This window comes from Protomyctophum bolini (genome assembly GCF_963924005.1).
Source record: "Protomyctophum bolini genome assembly, chromosome: 5".
NCBI classification, from domain to species: domain Eukaryota; kingdom Metazoa; phylum Chordata; class Actinopteri; order Myctophiformes; family Myctophidae; genus Protomyctophum; species Protomyctophum bolini.
The window spans coordinates 39,024,640-39,043,127 of record NC_137866.1 but is presented as its reverse complement, the minus strand read 5'-3'; the positions used below and the strand labels follow the sequence as shown (position 1 = coordinate 39,043,127).

Sequence of the window (18,488 nt, the reverse complement as noted above, 5' to 3'; positions counted from 1 at the left end):
GTCACTTAATTATTTGTCCTACTATGGAACCCAATAGGCAGGTAGGAGGTGTTCTGAAAAATGCTGTTTGACCAGATTTAATTGTCATGGGGATTAGGGTTGGTTTATGCGTATAAAGGCCTCTTGTTGCCTAAAAATCTTCAAGTAGATAAATGTTCTACCAGTAGTTGTTGTTCATTCATAAAGATGAGTTGTTTCAAGACCTTTGGAGATAACCTGCAAACTTTAAATATTAACTTACAGAACAAATGCAAAACAACTCGGTGTCAGAAGGTAAGATATATCTTTATCTTATAGTGTTTCCATTATATAAATCAAATCTGTGTTTTGACAGAAACGGATCTACTAGCTAGCTGCCTTATTGCCTTATTATTGAAGCATCTTTCACAACCATGTGTATCTGAAATTGCTCTCACTGTCTTGTAGCCTATTATGTGTTGCTTACCCAAAAATAATATCTTTGAGCTCGTTTGACAAGCAACACCGTCTTACCATGGCAGATTGGCATTTTTGTAAACGTAAATCCATTAAAATAGATACACAATACACACAAAATTCTAAATATACAATCTAACTAACTATGTACAATACATTGTGTTCTCTTAAAACTGGTTAAAGTGTGGTCCATTAAAACCTCTTGTGGTCATACAGGGGGCAGCAGGCATCCCTTTGGCCACTAAACTGTTCTATGGGTTGGGTGGAGTTCCATATCAGCTAACAACAGTTGCTATGAATGTCTCACTTCAGATTTTCTTGCTGGATGTTGTTCAGGTAAGAATTAAAGCTGACATACAGTTTAACAACAGGAGTGAAAGTGCTACATTACTAATAGATTTAAATCCATGAATGAATAGACTTTCACTTTATTATTTTAAATTAATCCTATATTTAAAGATGCATATCACAGTATCCTTTAAATGAATGGAAGATGAAGAGAATGTTATCACCTCTGTTCATGGCCTGACATTTAGTAGCAGGCCATATTTTAGAGATGAGGCCATTTAGCTATCACTTACCAGTTTTTTGTAGGTACAAAGACACATCCCAGGACAGCAACCATCATGTAAAATATAATGATTTAGAGCACAGAAACAAATTATTTGAACTGAATGGTCATGCAGCATGCTTACATTTGGTTTTCAAGGTCACAGACAAGGACATGGTCAAATTAACATAATCATTAAAATACTATAAATTCCTTAGACCAAGCATGTTCACAATAATGTTGGCAATAACAATTCATAATCGCAACAAGAAAAACACTGGTGTTGGATTTTAACATCAGCTGAAAGAGAGAGGCAGAGGAAAAAGAAGATAAATGTAAACAACGATGTATTTCTTTCCAGATGGAAGCCTTCTATGTGTCTATGATTCTGTTTGTGAGTCGGTTCTGGGACGCTGTGACTGACTCACTGGTTGGATACCTGGCGAGCAGAAGTAGATGGACACACATTGGTAAATTCATGCCATGGTGAGTGGAGCAACCTTACATTTCATTTTGAGTGCAAGTTTAAAGGCACCAGTATTATATTCAAAAATAGCACTTTTGTTCAATAGTAGTTTTTGAAAGACAAAACAAAAATAATAAACAGTTCACTCACGTTACAAGTGGATATGACTTATACTTAGACAGGACTATGGTATTACACATTAGTTTGACACTTATGTCATACATGTGTAAGTAGTGTACAATAGTATTCAGAGAAAAAAGTACAACCTCTCATCGCCAAGAAGCCACAAAAGACTAACCAAAATATATATAAATAATAATGTACATGTAACTCAAGTTTGCGTCTGAGACTGGATAAAAGGCATGCTGTTGTGGACAGTAATGTGGACAGTAATGTGTGTGATGCAGGGTGATTCTGTCCACGCCGTTTGCAGTTCTGTCCTACATCCTGCTGTGGTTCGTGCCTCAGGGCAGCATGTCGCAGGCTGTCTCCGTCCCATGGTTCCTCACTACAGCCTGTCTGTTCGAGACCATCATGAGTGTACGGTCTGCTTAATTCCATCCTTACTTCTTTCCTTCCTTTCTTATTGCTTTATGTCTTTACTTCCATCTTAATCTTTAAAGAAGAAAAAAAGATATATACCGGGTACAGTATATGTTATCTTCTTCAGGTCAGTAATATCCAAACACAGTTTCCTTTTAACTGTGTTTTAAGCACCTTTAGAGAGAGAACATTATTATGTATTCATATATGGGTGACAATCACATTTAAATGTACCTCTCAATCTGCAACCTGTCATCTTTTTTATAATGTACCATGTTGCTCTTTGTGTCACCATGGTGACACAATCTTTTTTTGAACAACATTCCCGTGCCAATCTCACTTGCAAGTTGTTCCCTGGCACTGTCACCATGGCGACTGACTGTGGTACCCTGAGTTTTACCTCTCCATCCATTAACTGTTACAACACCCCCTATGCAGTAACATCCTCTGTGTTAATTTATACACTTATTAATTAAATTATCCATCCATCCAATAATCCATTCCCCTGTGTATTTACTTATGACGTATTTTAATGTCTGTCAGATTATTGTTACATTTTCCAGTGTTTCGTCTCATCAGTGTGTGTCTATTGGAGCTGGGCAATTATTATCCAATTATTAACCAATCATGAAATGGAAGTACTGATATAAAGAAGTTAACAGATACATTTTAACTTGATATATGAGTGGCTGAAATTGGCAACCCCGTTTATTAAAGATCTGGAGAGACAGGGAGACCCATGTTACTGAACAAACTATATAATATAACTCTATATAACAATGATTACTTTCACCTTTCAATAATGGATGTTTTGTTTTAACCCCAAAAAGATCACCCTGCCTTTAAAAGAACAGTGTGTGTCTCTCCATCCATTAACAGTGTTACAACGTGCCCTACCTCTCTCTAAACATGTTCCTGGGTGGAGACCAAAGAGACAGAGATTCCGCCACAGCGTACAGTAAGTACAGTAAGACCTCCTCTGTCTGTCTGTCAATGAAGCCTGCAGACATAGCCTATAAACGTTTCATCAGAAAGTAGGCTGCGCTGCAACTATCGTGTAACGATTATTATTATATCGATTACCTTTTTGACTACCGTACTAGAATAATGGAGAAGTTTTTTTTAATATATATTTAACAAAATTATTGCAAGTATCGCAACTTATTTTACGCTTTGTTGCACGGTGCATTGTGAGCTTGTAGATCGGCTATTTTATCTATTTTGGAACTAATTAATAATTTATTATTTATTTAAATGATCGATTATTGATTATTCTTTATAATCAATTAAGTGAATTAGTTTAATTAACTGTTACACCCCATTCATGCCACTTCTCCCTGCTTCTTTTTGACAGGGATGGGTGTGGAAATGATAGCGATGCTGGTGGCCTCACTGATCCAGGGTCAGGTTGTTGCTGTGTACAACACAGAAAGAGAGGGGGCGTGTCAACAGCAACTGGTCCAGAGTCAGGGAATATTCCAAACTACAGCGCCTTCACCGGCAGCACACACCGATTCACTACAGACCACGGTATTGATAGTAATATATGCCATTTAGTACTTCAAATACAGCCAGGAACCTGGTCACGGCAGATTAGATTATTGGAAATAAAATCCAAATTGTTTTCCTGCAGCCTACAGTTAATAACTAAAGAAGGGCAATAACAAGGCAGGTGATGTATTGTATGCAACACAGCTGCAGCAAATACATTTTAGCTGCAGATAGAGTTAGATTTAGTTGTGCCAATGTGCAAGTATGATTGCACATTAGCAAATGGACCCTCATCCTGGCGGTATTGGCCATTTGGTTACATTAGTGACAATGTGAAAACACAATATCCTACCTGTGACTACTGCCTGTGCTTGCTCATTGACACACATTACATAACCAACCTTTGGTTGCCTTTTTATACTCTTGAGTTACAAATTGGTTAATTAAAACTGAGGATTTTACTGTGTAACCTTGGCTGTAAACTCTACCTAAGAAGATGAACAGTACTCTCCCCTTTCTCTAGCAGTAGAACAGCATTGCTTTAGCACGGCCTTTAGCATAGTCACAGGGATATCTAGTTACCCTATAATTTACTTTTCTTACCTCAACAAAGGCATTGTTCAACCTGTGCGTATGCATGTCTTTGGCGCGCACAGATGCATGAGTAGCTGAACGCACTGCAAGTTTACAGCTTCTCAGGCAATGGTATTAAACAGGGTTGACATGACATGTAACAGCATTGTGGTAATTGTATTATTGCTCCAAATGTAATGCATTACACTGCATGTAAAAAAGAGCCAATTTAAATGGCAGGGACAAACATTTAATAGACATTGTGAAATTCACACAACATTTTACTGTGCAGAAAAAGGCCTTCCTGACCTCTGCTCTGGTCATGGGCGCGTTGTTCTTCCTCTGCAGTCTGCTCGTCTTCCTCGCGGTCAAGGAGCAGCAGGGTGAGTCCAATGTTATCATTCCTTCATAGTAGTTTGCGGTTTGATGCTCTCATTCACACTAACAGCAATCTGAGAACCTATCGGAAAATAAAGGAGAAACTTTTCATTTGAATTTGCTGTTGGTCAACAGTCTGTCTCGAGAGACTACACTACACTAACAGTGACAAAAGACCACATAATGAGTAAGGCCATTTCGTTGCTGTCAGACAGAAACCTATTATCTCCATATTCTAACTTTTGGAGTTGTTTTTTTCCCCCCGTAAACTTGATCATTAGTTTTAGACATGAGGTTTCCACCCAACAGAGATGTATGATGTATGTTTATTGGATTTAATTGAATTAGTTTTGTTTTTTATCTTCAGCCCCCATCTGTTCACATGAGAAAGTGCAGTTGTCTTATCTCACATCTGTTAAGATGCTGCTGTTCCACGTTCCTTATCAACGACTGGTCCTTGGTTTTGTCTTCAGTGCTGTTGCATTCCAGGTAAACGTACATTCTAAATCTTCCAAGATTTATACTTTGTCGTATGGCTGTGTGGCATGCCAAGAATAGGCTGGTTGACCTACAAGCTCACAAAGCAACACATTGTGCTTAAGTTGTATGGGTCAGATATTTTTGCAATGCAACGTCATATGACAGAGCATAAATTAAGCTGTAGGCCTACTGTCACATTCACTCTTATTTCTCTCAAAAGTTGCTTAATAACAATAAATCACACAAAATATGCAAAAGTATTTACTCTGTGTTATTGTACCTGTATGTACATATTTTCACACTTTTACTTTGGATCCGTCTGGATTCTTTTGGATTTATGTTTTTCAGTGTTTGTGCCTCGATCTCCTCCATAGTCCACTAGATGTCCTACGTTCCCTCACTGTCACTCAGATCTCCTCCATAGTCCACTAGATGTCCTACGTTCCCTCACTGTCACTCAGATCTCCTCCATAGTCCACTAGATGTCCTACATTCCCTCACTGTCACTCCCTCAGAAGCACACTTTGCTTAATGGCCTTGCTTAGTTTAGACTTTATTCGCATTCGCATGTGGGTTTGATATATAGTTTGGAACAGGGTACTGGCAACAGTGTGTGTGTGTGTGTGTGTGTGTGTGTGTGTGTGTGTGTGTGTGTGTGTGTGTGTGTGTGTGGGTACGGGTATGTACTCACCGTGTCTCATCATCAGTCTTGCCCTGTGTCCTGCCTGTCAACCCCCCCCCCCCCCCCACAGTCGCCTTGTTATCCAATCCTCTTGTTTCCATGTTAATTCTGGTTCATGTCTCCTCCAGCTGTGCTTCCTCCTGTGAGTAATCCATTCCCCTGTGTATTCATCAATGTCGGTTATTTTAATGTGTGACTGTGATCATCATCTAATTTCCCAGTCTTTCATCTCATCAGTGTGTGTCTACTGTCTATTGGAGCGGGGCAATTATTAACCAAAAGTAAATAGAAGCTGACATTTAAAACCAATAACCAACTTAATCTAGCTCATACAGGCTAATCTAATAGTTTATATATTATTATATAAACAAATCGATGTTTTTGTAACGGACAAAATTAATTAGTCTGAGTAACCACTGAAGCCCTGCATTCTACTTTGGTGCGATGGTATTGGTGGCTATTTTCACTATATTCGAGGCAAACGTTTGTGTGATATTGCTTTTGAAGTCATATTACCCCGCCCTAATGTCTATGTTTCATGTCAGCCTGTACGCTGGACTTGATGTTCGTTGTTTGAACTCCCTGTAAAGCACTTTAATCTGTAATTCTGCCTCTGTCTCTGAACCTGCTGCTTTGCTACCCTGTGACAGGAACATTAATAATTGTCTCTTATTTCTGCCTTATCTCAGATGTCCTTGGGTAACTTTGCACTGTTCTGCACTCATGCAGCTGGCCTGGGGTCCCACTTCCAACACCTTCTATTGGTGCTTCTGGTGAGATGTGCCCATCATGTCACACTGAAGAATTACCTTCCATGTCTTATTTATAATCTGCTTTCATGGACTATCCATTACAAAGCTTTACAAACTCATTGAGGATTTCATGTAATTATTATTATTTTTAAATAAAACAATGTCAATCCTTTTTTTTATAGGTTGCCGCTTGCATAGCACTTCCACTATGGCAAGCAGTTCTCATACGAATCGGCAAGAAGACCACAGTTATCATTGGGCTATCAGTAAGCTAGCATGGAAGATCTACTGCTTGTACAATAATTCAGCAAATTGTTATTGTCTCCACCAGGCCGAAGGCATGGGGAGAGAGTATGTTTTGCACTGTGTGTGTGTGTGTGTGTGTGTGTGTGTGTGTGTGTGTGTGTGTGTGTGTCTGCGTGCGTGCGTGCATGCGTGTGTGCATGCGTCCATCCGTCCGTCCGTCCGTGCGTCCGTTACCAGCTAATCTCCGGCACCGTTGGCACGATTCATGCCAAACTTTGCACACACACTCCCTGGATGCCAACGACGAACTTCTGCCCCAAATATTCCTCAACGACCTGTTATAGCGCCACCATGAGGCCGATTTAGGCGAAACACATTTCTGTAGATTACTCATACACATTTTATCCATACATCACACAATTCGGTACAAACTATCTCCATAGTCATGTGATCAACACGGATCTGCACCATTTCCCATCTTCCATCCTGATTGGCCAAGATTGGCTTCCAAAGCTCACATGATTGGTCCGTTTCAAACAAGATGCCTGTGTCACAAATCACAAACGCAGTGTGCAATTTCCGTGAAATTATACACGCACATTTCCACTAGGCCGAGGACGACATGCCACTAATCTTTTTCCAAATCAGCCTCACGGTGGCGCTATAACAGGGCAATTCCTGTTTTTATCTATAACTGCATCATCTATATACATATACCAGTAAGACGCGCAAACGCGGGAAGCGAACGCAGCTGAGACCCTGCAGATCATGTCTGTCTGTCTGTCTGTGTGTCTGTCCCGCTGTTACTGTATATGTGGACCTGGCCCCTTTTGTGCCCATATATGGAGCTGAGTTGACCTGGCCCCTTTTGTGCCCATATATGGAGCTGAGTGATTGCTGATGCAACACACTCCATATTTGGATAGCGGGACAGACACACAGACACACGGACACACAGACAGACAGACAGACAGACAGACATGATCTGCTAGGTCTCATAGTAAGTGCTCACTGCGTTCGCAACAACTTATGTATGCACTCCCTAGAGGCCATGGAAAAACATTTTCCCTGCATCCCTCCACATCTACCGGTTATAGCTCCACCAGGAGGCCGATTTCTGCAAAACACATTGTTTATGTTAGTTGCACAGATTTCATCCAAATCTCACGCAAATCGGTACACATGATCTCTGTAGTCATATGATCAAGACGAGTCTGTTGGATTTCTCAGATTCTACACTGATTGGCTAAGATTGCCTTCCAAAGTTAACAGGAGTGGCCCGTTTTGTACAAAATGTCCCGCTCATCCAGAATTCTATATCCTCAGAGATGCTATGAGTGATCTGGCTCTGCATTTCCTCAACAAAATGAAGACAATTGTTCCAACAAAAAATTTACTAAAATTACTCCTAAACATTTTGCCAAACATCACACACACCAAACATCACACACGTTCTATTTTATTTTGAATTCTCTTTTCTCCACATTGCCTGTTGGGAAATATGCAAATTCAAATATCACAATATTTTGGGCAAAATACCTCTATCAATATTGTGACGATAATACTGTATGACGATACATTTTCTTTTACATAAAAAATAAGTTACGATAGCAAAAATAGCAGATCTACAAGCTCACAACATGTTTCAATGTGATGTGTTGTGTGCTTATAGATCGGCTATTTTCAAGTGTTGACTTTTTTGACACAAGTATGAAATCTAGCGAATCAATTGCTTAACACCAGGAAAAAAACATTTATGACATATGTCACTATATTATCGATGTCAGTCTGCCAATATCAATATAATATAGAATACAGTATTACCCATGTGTGTTTATGTGTCCTGTAGATCTTCATTCCGGCAGTGATAGTTATTGCCTGCATGCCCACTAACCTGCCAGTCTTCATGATGATGTGTGTGCTGATGGGATGCAGCCTGGCCACCCTGTTTTTACTTCCCTGGTGAGTCAGCGATCACAGGACACGGTGCAGAGATGCCCTGCTTTCTAGCAGTGGTGGAACAAGTACTGTTTTGGTTGTTTTACTTAAGTAAAAGTTGCAATGCCACAGTGTAAATACTCTGTTACAAGTAAAAGGCCTGTTTAAGTAGTAGAAGTACTTGAGTAGAAGTACTTTTGGGATCAAAATATACTTACGGTGAAAAAGCAAAAGTCAAAATTTGTTGAACGTTTATGAAAATAGTTGTGACTTGTGACCTGCAAAGTGGGGCATGAATCTGCAACGTTGCTGACTAAAGCAGTAGCAATTATGGAGTAGAAAGTACAGTATTTGCCTGAGCAGTGGAGTAAAAGTATAAAGTATCAAAAATGGAAATATTCAAGTAAAGTAAAAGTACCTCAAAATTGTACTTGAGCTCAATACTTGAGTATATGTACTTAGTTACTTTCCATGTCTGCGTTCTAGGCCCCTGTCTGCCCGAATTAGAATCAAACAATTCTGCCCATGTATGTTTCACATGGACTCAATGCTGCCCGGAAGGCTGTCTGAGGAATGACAGATCTATTTTGTCAGGTGGTCAGTCATTCTAAGCATTCTAAGCATGGGGTGGCAGTGCCTCGAGGTACAGCAGAGCAGCCACAGCCACTAGGGAATCGGATGGTTCTCTCTGTCGAAGTGACCTTGAGTAAGACACGGAACCACTGAGTGCTCTTGATGAGCAGGTTGGTGCCTTGGCAAGGTTGCCTCCACCGTGTGAATATGTGTGAAAGGGTGAATGTAATGCACATTGTAAAGGCACTATATAAATGCACCATTTAACATACACAGTGTGTTATGCTTCTGTACTGGTCCTTGAGAGGGTTCCTGGGAGTGCCCAGCTAAATGATTGAGACTCAAGATTTTTCATATTGGAGACCCAGAGACAAAAATCATATCAAATGGAGGTCTGTGGCCTAATTAATGATATACATGTAGAACTGGAGGTCCTAAACGTTTGAGAATAATTGTGCTGTTGTATGCTGGTTGAAATCTGATTTGCAAGCTTATCTACATTTAGGTCCATGCTGCCAGATGTTGTAGATGACTTTGCCAAGACAAATCCCTCCTGCCAGGACCTGGAGCCACTATTTTTCTCCTGTTATGCCTTCTGCAGTAAGCTTGGAGGGGGCCTGTCTGTTGGAATATCAACCATGACATTGCAGTGAGTCAAACTTAACGGTGTCAACTCAATTCATTTCAAACTTTAATCCAGGCACTCAGGGTATCCATAGAGTACTATACAAATCATCATGGACACAACACAAATAAAATAAATTAAACTAACCGATGAGATTGATTGTGTTTGCAAGCAACACCGTCATTTCCTATCGACAGAGTATAGTTTAGGCTTAAATCATGTGTCTGCCTACTTGGTTCAGTGTGTATATTAATTAGTCTTATGTTCTCCTGCCCTGCAGTTTTGCGGGCTACACAGCTGGATCATGTGACCCAGGCGATAGTGTTGTGATGGCTTTGATTATACTGTTCTCACCGGTGGCCATTGTGCTGCTGTTGGTTGGATTGGTCTTCTTCCATTTCTACCCGATCAATGAAATACAACAGGTCCAGACACAACTGACCACAATGCAGTGAGTTTGTTTTGCTTGAGTTTAGATTTAGATTTAAGTATGAACATGTGTCTGTCATCTTAGTTACTTAGTATTTATTCTGTACAGTGTACACACTCTTAACCACTTCAACCCTATACTACGGTATGTAGTTGACCCCCAGGGCTGTATTTTGCGTGTCTTAAGTACCAGGTCTTATTCCCTAACTTGAGTAAACGAAAGACCTGGAGGCGTGATCAATGCTCTTTGGCCACTCAGAATAGCCAAATGGCATTGATCACGCCTCCAGGTCTTTAGTTTACTCAAGTTAGGGAATAAGACCTGGTACTTAAGACACGCAAAATACAGCCCCCAGTGTTCTATACTACTGTAGGTCTGCTGTCTTTTCCCTCTAAATCTCCAAACTCACAATGGTAGATTGTTCCAGAATAGGGACGCTATAATTCAAGTGGTTAAAATGATACTTTAACCAAACCTATAATAATCATCTAACAATATGTTCTTGATGTGTTAATAATAACCATAACAAAAATGTTTTTTTTCCTTCATCAAGACCAGAAGTTGCATCTTTACCAGAAGAGAGGGTACAGCTGCAACCACAGTCCAGTGGGAAGTCAAATATGATTCTGAAACAAAATCTAAAGTCACATCGAGCCATGAAGACTGGCATCTTGCACAGATCAAAATCTTTGCCATATCGTCACAGCAACAGCAATCAGAAATATTCCGCTAATTTGAATAACCTGTCAAAATGCTCTTCTGTAAAACACAGCACATCTATGTGTGTTTCTCGGTCAAATTCACATCCTCAATGTCACAAACAGAGGGTCCATTCATATCAGCAGCAGCCATCAAAACCTCAAGACAGTAAAACCTCTTTTGAGTATATCTCTGGGTCTTCTTTATCTGATAGGTCAAAGGTTAAATCCAAAGTCACATGGGTTTAACTAGGGAGATTTTTGGGGACTCTTGGGGAGTAGACAGGACCTGATGAAGGGGCGGCGGTGGCTCAGGGGTAGAGTGCCTGGATGGGAACCGCAAGGTTGCCAGTTCGAACCCGGGCTCCCCCAGAGTTACTGTCGAAGTGTCCTTGAGCAAGACACTGAACCCCTAATTGCTCCCGATGTGCTAGTTGGTGCCTTGCATGGTTTCCGCTGCCATCGGTGTATGAATGGGTGAATGTAATGCACAATCTATGTAAAGTGCCTTGGATAAAGGCGCTATATAAATGCACCATTTACACACACACACACACACACACACACACACTCTAACACTATAACTATCCAAGTGAGGGTATTTTGGCTGTCAAATAATTGTATATTTATATCTTAAAAATGTTGTCAGAAGAAATAGAATGTATTCTGAATACATTCACCAGCAGTAGGTCTAGTGCTCGCCCCCAATCCTAGCTCTGACGTAGCCTACATAGCAGCTCACAAGGGCAAGGCTGGCTCTCTGGGGGTGGGGGTGGTGCATAAGCAGAGCATGAATGTGGGGCATGATGATGGTGTGTGGATGGATGGATGTGTGGGCTGAGGATGAGAGAGACAGAGCTACGTCAAACACACGCAGATAATAAAGTGAAACAAGCTATTCGGCTTCCAAAATAAAAGCTTGAATTATAAATCGGTTTCTAATACTAACTATCTATCTATCTATCTATCTACACATTTCCTTTTAAGTAATACATTTCCTACATACATTTTATTTTAGTAATGATATAATAATTATAATAAAATTAGTATTTTTAATAAAAAGAGCAAAACGTGTATGTATCCTTATTTATAAAAGTGTGTGTGTGTGTGTGTGTGTGTGCGTGCGTGCGTGTGTGTGTGTGTGTGCGTGCGTGCGTGTGTGTGTGTGTGTGCGTGCGTGCGTGCGTGCGTGTGTGCGTGCGTGCGCGTTTGGGGGGGGTGGGTATTCCTTTATTTATTTATGTATTTCCAAAAAAATAAAGAGAAAAAATATATATAGTTTTATTTTAAATATGTATTTCCTAAAAATAAATAAAGGTGTTAGTTCTGTGAGATAAATATTTAGTTTTACTCTGAAACTCAAGTAACCGGAAGCCGCTTTGTGGTTCAGCTGGTGAGACAAACCAAGGAAGGAAAGGAAGGTAAAGAAACCAAACGAGGAAAGAAATAGGCTCGGGAGAGAAAATGGGAGTCGAAGTTGAGACCTTATCCCCGGGAGACGGTAAATATTTATAACCCATTTATTCGTCCCGTTATTACGGCACATGTTATGTTCGCACTTACTCATAATTTCGTTTATTTAAAAAATGTTGTTTTGTTTCTTTTACTTACAGGACAGACGTTTCCGAAGAAAGGACAGCAAGTCGTCGTTCACTACGATGGTGAGGCCCCAATTCATGCCTCGCAGTACGACGGTGCCTTTCGCGACAAAAAGCACAAATCTACAAGTCGACAACGCGTCGCCAAGCGACGTATGCGGGATGCCTTGTCAGCTTGTAGATCTGCGTTTTATGGCCAGCGACCGCTTTTGTTGCGCTTAGCTAAGGTTAGCATTAGCACGAGAGCTAAGGCTTCGCTTAGCTCAGGCTTAGCTGCTAAGCTCTAGCCTGAGGCTGTTAGTTTCCGCATTCCGCGGCGGTGTTTTTTAATTAACGACAACAATTGAACACTGTGGATGAGATTAATGTACATTTTAATGTTATAAAACCTTACTGTCCTCATGAGTCAATTTATTCTACAGCACATATATTAAACCCTTGTGAAATAAAACGATAGTCCCTGTCTGATCATCTGTCAGATTCAACACAGTTGATTCTGACATTCAAGAGCATTTAAAAACTATATTCATTATAATGCTACTTCATTAAATACATACACATTCATTTTCATATTTGCAAATCCCTTGACTACAGTAAATCGACTTTCATTGCACTAGACCTGTAATATATTTGCAAATCCATTGACTACACTAAATCGAGACCTCTGACGCGTTATTGTCATTTCCAGAATACATCTTGTTAGGTTTCATTTGATTGGCACTTCTGATCTTGAATTAGTGGCACTATTAAACTCGTTCTTCATTAACAATATTTTTGATCTCTTGACTGTACTGTGTGGATGGCTATTGGTGCTTTTGCAGAATATTACACAATGCTATTTTTTCTTATGTATGGGTAAAGGAAAATAATAGAAAGTCCGTTCAGAAAATGACAACTATAACAATGTAATGCAGGCCTTCAAACCAGTAAAATACAACATTTATGCCACTTCATTATCCAAAATCCCAGACGATATCTAGTTTCATATCATGGTATCAATATATCGTTCAGCCCTGGCTGTAACAGTGCTGGAAGTAGAGTAGACTTATGATCTACCTTCACATTCAGCCTCTTTCAGTGTTTATCATCGTTTGTGGCAAATTCCTGAAAGCATCTGTCGTTTTTAGATTTTAGCGTTAAAAAATAGCAGATATACAAGCCCACAGCGCCTCACTTGCCGAGTTGACGCAATGTGAAGCAAACATTTTTAACTACGGAGGTCCCTGTTGGAACAAAATATTTTAGATAGGGGTCTGCAGCCAAATACATACAATTTTGGTGGTCCTTGACTTAAAATAGGTTCATTTTTCAGAAAACTGTTACCATTTAGAAGACATTTTTAGAAGCAGCCTCATGTCTTATATTAAGACCCATTGGTTGGGGCTTAACTAGACCTAGAATGCCTGTGATAATTTAATTATACTTCATACATTTTCATGTATCACAGGCATAAATCGCTTGCACCAGGTCCTGGTAGAAATGAAAGATGTGCATAAATGTGATAAATGCTCCGTTTGTACTCGCCCATTAAATAATTCCAAAGACGTGGAGTGAAATATGGTCCTCTAGTTTTATATCCATGTGAAAGTTCTGGCACAAAACGTGTATTTAGTCAATTATATCCACTTTTTCAAGAGATGCACACGGACATCTTTCTCTCCGGGCGAGGGGGGCCGGAATAATTGATGAACTGATTTTACAAATACGTCCTGTTTACCGCAGACGTCATCAGCAATTGACCAGGGAAACACAAACGTTTGGGTCACACAATTGGCAGGTGCTTTGCGATAGGTGCTGGGTAATTAATCACACCACCTGCAAATTGTGTGACCCAAACTTTTGTGTAGAAGTACATTCTAAAATTGATTCTAAAACGGAGCATTTATCACATTTATGCCGCGCATGTTAAAGTCCGATCAAAAATCAAGCAGGGTGTTCTATGGCTCTGTATGTGAAATACTGTACATACTGTATGAAACAACAAGTGCCGTTCTAGGGCTAGGGCTTAACCAGAAATACCATGGAGGGAGAAGGCTACTTTCCTTCAATCTTCGCTATTTTGTTTGTAGTTTTCTAATCTGTATTCATGCAAAATTTGTGTCAGGGATCCTATGTCTAGGTAAGACATGACCTTTGACGTGATCTATTCTAAATATCTCGATAGAAGGGAGACAAAATACTACCACCCCAATTGTAAAAGTTATATTGTATTAACAATACAGATTGGACAAAATTAAGTTACATAATGCCGCTTTAACCAGCTTTCTTTTCTTTTAACAGGCAAGTTGACAAATGGCAAAAAGTTTGACTCCTCGCGAGATCGTGGAAGGCCTTTCAAATTCAGGATCGGACAAGGGGAGGTGATTCGTGGCTGGGAGGAGGGCGTAGCAAAGGTACATGTGATATGTATGGCCGCTGTCAGGCAGAAACGCTCCATATTTAATATTTTTGTTTTTTCATAAATGAATGCCCTATTTTGTATTTAGTCGAATGACAATGTTGCTCAAGTGTCTTGTATATCTGATATTTTTTCTATTTTTAATAACATGCCCAAAATATGGAGGCCAGGCTGAAACTTAAGTGGTGGGCATTATAAATATTGAACCAATAAAAATGATTAACAAGAGGTTGTTGTTATTTAAAAAACAAAAAACTACAAAAGTTATTTTTTCCATTTCATGAAAAGTTTCTTCACTTAATACAACACTTAATCCAGAAAGATCATTTCTTGCCGCGACACAACATGCTACAGATCACTACAATGAGTCTTTATCCTGCTTGCCATCACATCCACAGATGAGTGTTGGCCAGCGTGCCAAGCTGACCTGCACCCCTGACTTTGCTTATGGAAAGAACGGCCACCCGGGCGTCATCCCCCCCAATGCAACTCTCATCTTTGAGGTGGAGTTGCTTGGCCTGGAAGTCTGAAGGCTCTGCACTCACTTTGTATAATTCCACTCAAATTTTCAGGGTAAGGATTTAATGTTTAACCACTTCTTTAACCCTATACGTGGACAACCAGAGGCCCCTTCGGTTTTTTCCCACTACACAAAATCTTGTCGGCAACTATAGCTACGAGCTCACAATGCTTGTCGTCTGCTGTTTTAGATGAACGTCGTTAACCTGTTATGACATGGCCAAGAATAGGGATGCTTGGCAGGTGGATAATGTGTTGTATAGTCAGTTTGTCATGATGTACTTGAAGTGTAAAGTGTAAAATATTTTCAATTGTTATCTGTTTTTAGTGAGCAACGGGATGTAGTGATTTTGTTTTCTCTCTCTCTATTCACTTTTATTGCATGACGGAACAGGACTCATAATTGCACTTCATTGCATAAACAAAGTGAAGAAGGCGAATGCTCGCTCGCTCACGTTGCACCGTCATTGGTGACCTATCAACCTCTGTGGTGCTGGAGATCTTTTCAAATTCAAAGAGTAATATAACATGAAGAGAAACCTTTCCCAAAACTAGTTAACAGGATTAATTTCATTGTCATATGTACTAGTAGCTATATATAGCTTTGTTCGTGTTTTATGTGTTAATAGTGACCATGGGCCTGTTATTTATCAAGCACCTCAGAATCACACCTTGGAGTCGTACTGAAATTTAAAGCAGGACTGACCTCAGAGTAAACATGGTGCATAGTTATAAAGCTTCCTGCACTCATTTTAAGCCATTTTGTATTTTGAGAATCAATCACTGTTTAACCTTTTCCCGCTGATAAGTGCTATGCATTTAAAAGTGTAATGGTTATCTCCATAGTTTGATTGATCAAATTCAGACAAAAGCACCACTGTATGTGTATATAGGCTGTAGGCTGAAAAGTCTATTGTCAAAATTGATAAATCAATCTCATAAAATTATAGACTTTATCGATTTGCATACAAGGCTACACTGTAAGTCAACATTGTTTATCCACAACATTAAGGATTATGAATCCACAACCTATTTGTGCTGTCTCTTTGGATTCACCTTCGTGTCCTCATTTCTGCTCAGGGTAATGATTTCACATTGAGTGTGAACCAGATTTGCAACACTTTCTGGCTTTTAGGAGCGATTTCCTCCTGAGAGGTTTTATAAATACGGGCCCAGGGTTTTTATTCCATGAAACCTGGAAGCAATAACAGCTTACGGCTAGTTTGCTTTGCTACAGTCATTAGCACTTCCTTAGGCCTTTAGTTCAGTATTTCAGTAGCACAGAATTTATCAGCTATTAAACACCTACAGTTCTGTAGCCTTTAGTAGTGCTAGTAACTCTAAATGGTCATGGTGTGTTTACAATATGAAGATTTCCCCTAAAGTTAAAGCTTAATAGGGATGAACCGATTGGAAATTCTGCACCGATACAGCTCAATGTGAAAAAATAAACGTGCCAGAAAGGGAAAAAAGCTAATATTGTGAAAGAATTTGAACAACTGACAACATATTAATATCGCCTATTGACATTGGTGAATGTCATCCTATTTCCAAATATACAGTCAAGGAAAGTGTGCATCCCTATAGCTTAATTCAGACTTTGTAGTAATGACATATTGCTTGCTGCCAAGAACTGATCTACAAGCAACAGTGGCTGTATCATTAGCTTGAATATCTGTTTTTGTTGGCAACACAATGAACTGTAAATCAATCTTTGATCACAGACCTGAAATACTTTTTGTTTCTCTTAAACGCAGGTTGACTCCTATCCGGGAACACGGAGGAAAAGGTTAACAGATGATTCCTGCATAGGACCTTTGTCTAATAGTTTCACTACTTCACTCTTTCCATTTAGATATGATGTTACGTCACTTTGTGTTAAAACCTCATCCTCTAGATCCCATAACGTAGTGGTTCTCAAAAGTGGGGTCCATGGAGCCTTGGGTTTCCCTGAGGTAGTCCAAATGTACCCTTACAGGGTCTGTATCTCTGAGAGTGTATACAATTGTCTTTTGTTTATACTCTCAGAGTTATGGAGGATTTTGAAATTAAAACGTTTGAGAACCACTGCCTTAAAGAGTCATAGGCCATACTTCCATGTATCATGTTATAGTCTTCTATGTATTTTTATTTTATGGTGATTGTTTTTTTTTCTTTTTTTGTAATTTGATTTCAAAATTGCTGACTGTATCTGCCATCAGGATCATGTTTTGATAGTTTGGTAGTCTCATTCCTGTGGCTCTGTGTGGCCTTCCATTAGCAACTGTATTGATTGCGGGTATTAAATTGTCTTGAAAAAAGAAAAAAAAAAAAAGAATAAATGTCTGTTTCACATCAATCACAACAATGTGGACATAAATTGAATTATTGTGTGACACATCTCGCATTAGTCTTAATTTAAAAAAGAAAGGAGGGACTCATTACAGCAGAGGAATTAATTTAAAATATATGGCACAATATTGCTGTAATAAATTAACTACAGATTTCTTTATTGGTTCTATACTTCTAGCAGTTGGAAATATTAATATTTACTCTTGCAAGTCTTCAAAACCTGGTAGAGAAGACATGATTTTTATCATCTTTTGCTTTTCAGGTAAATGCCAAGACACAATTATTCAATAATTGCTCTGGCATAAGGTTTTAAAGTTGCATGACATGTTGACACAGTTTTTGCGCAACTCTTTTTCTGGGTTGTGCCCATAATTATTTCAACGAATTGTTTATGAAGCTGTGGAGGTTTTTAAAGCTGTACTGTAACCGTCCTCCACGCACATTAAAGACTGAACTTCTTCACAAACTCCTGTCATTCCTTCTGTTGGACATTTTGATACAGTATTAATATTATGTATTCACTTTTATACACTTTATATTGAGATATTGTATGTGGTTATTGGCAAAAGATTAATGCCAAGTTACTGAAACGTACAGTACATTAACAATTGTGTAAAACGTTAGACTGCAATATGCTGTATCTAACAAACCTTTGGTATCGATGGCATTCCCAGTTTCCAAATGTCTCATCCTGTCTCCACACAGTTGAAATGAGCCACTGCATCAACATATACAGTACATGTTTTGTTTTGGAAATAAGAAAAAACAATGGCCAGTAAGTA

The 18,488-nt window shown here is 39.3% G+C and overlaps 2 protein-coding genes across 2 annotated transcripts; both read left to right on the top strand.

The window, feature by feature from the left end:
* Positions 1–23: 23 nt before the first annotated feature.
* Positions 24–9,760, top strand: mfsd2al2 (major facilitator superfamily domain containing 2a-like 2; the record flags this gene model as incomplete). The annotated part of the gene is made up of 12 exons (XM_080762948.1): positions 24–41; positions 652–771; positions 1,347–1,471; positions 1,859–1,991; positions 2,874–2,952; positions 3,349–3,524; positions 4,351–4,441; positions 4,804–4,925; positions 6,288–6,371; positions 6,533–6,616; positions 8,446–8,558; positions 9,613–9,760. The coding sequence occupies 12 exons, from the start codon at positions 24–26 to the stop codon at positions 9,758–9,760; spliced, it is 1,293 nt and encodes a 430-aa protein (XP_080619074.1).
* A 2,489-nt stretch (positions 9,761–12,249) lies between these two features.
* Positions 12,250–18,172, top strand: fkbp1aa (FKBP prolyl isomerase 1Aa). Its single transcript, XM_080763909.1, has 5 exons — positions 12,250–12,361; positions 12,474–12,521; positions 14,739–14,851; positions 15,255–15,429; positions 17,133–18,172. The coding sequence occupies exons 1-4, from the start codon at positions 12,325–12,327 to the stop codon at positions 15,384–15,386; spliced, it is 330 nt and encodes a 109-aa protein (XP_080620035.1). The 5' UTR covers positions 12,250–12,324; the 3' UTR covers positions 15,387–15,429; positions 17,133–18,172.
* The last annotated feature ends 316 nt before the right edge of the window (positions 18,173–18,488 follow it).

Excerpts from the sequence above, each read along its gene's own strand:
- fkbp1aa (XM_080763909.1), top strand. The coding sequence starts at position 12,325 with ATGGGAGTCGAAGTTGAGACCTTATCCCCGGGAGACG. Across the intron at positions 12,362-12,473 it reads GACCTTATCCCCGGGAGACG|GACAGACGTTTCCGAAGAAA; the intron begins GTAAATATTTAT and ends TTTTACTTACAG. Across the intron at positions 14,852-15,254 it reads GGGAGGAGGGCGTAGCAAAG|ATGAGTGTTGGCCAGCGTGC; the intron begins GTACATGTGATA and ends TCACATCCACAG.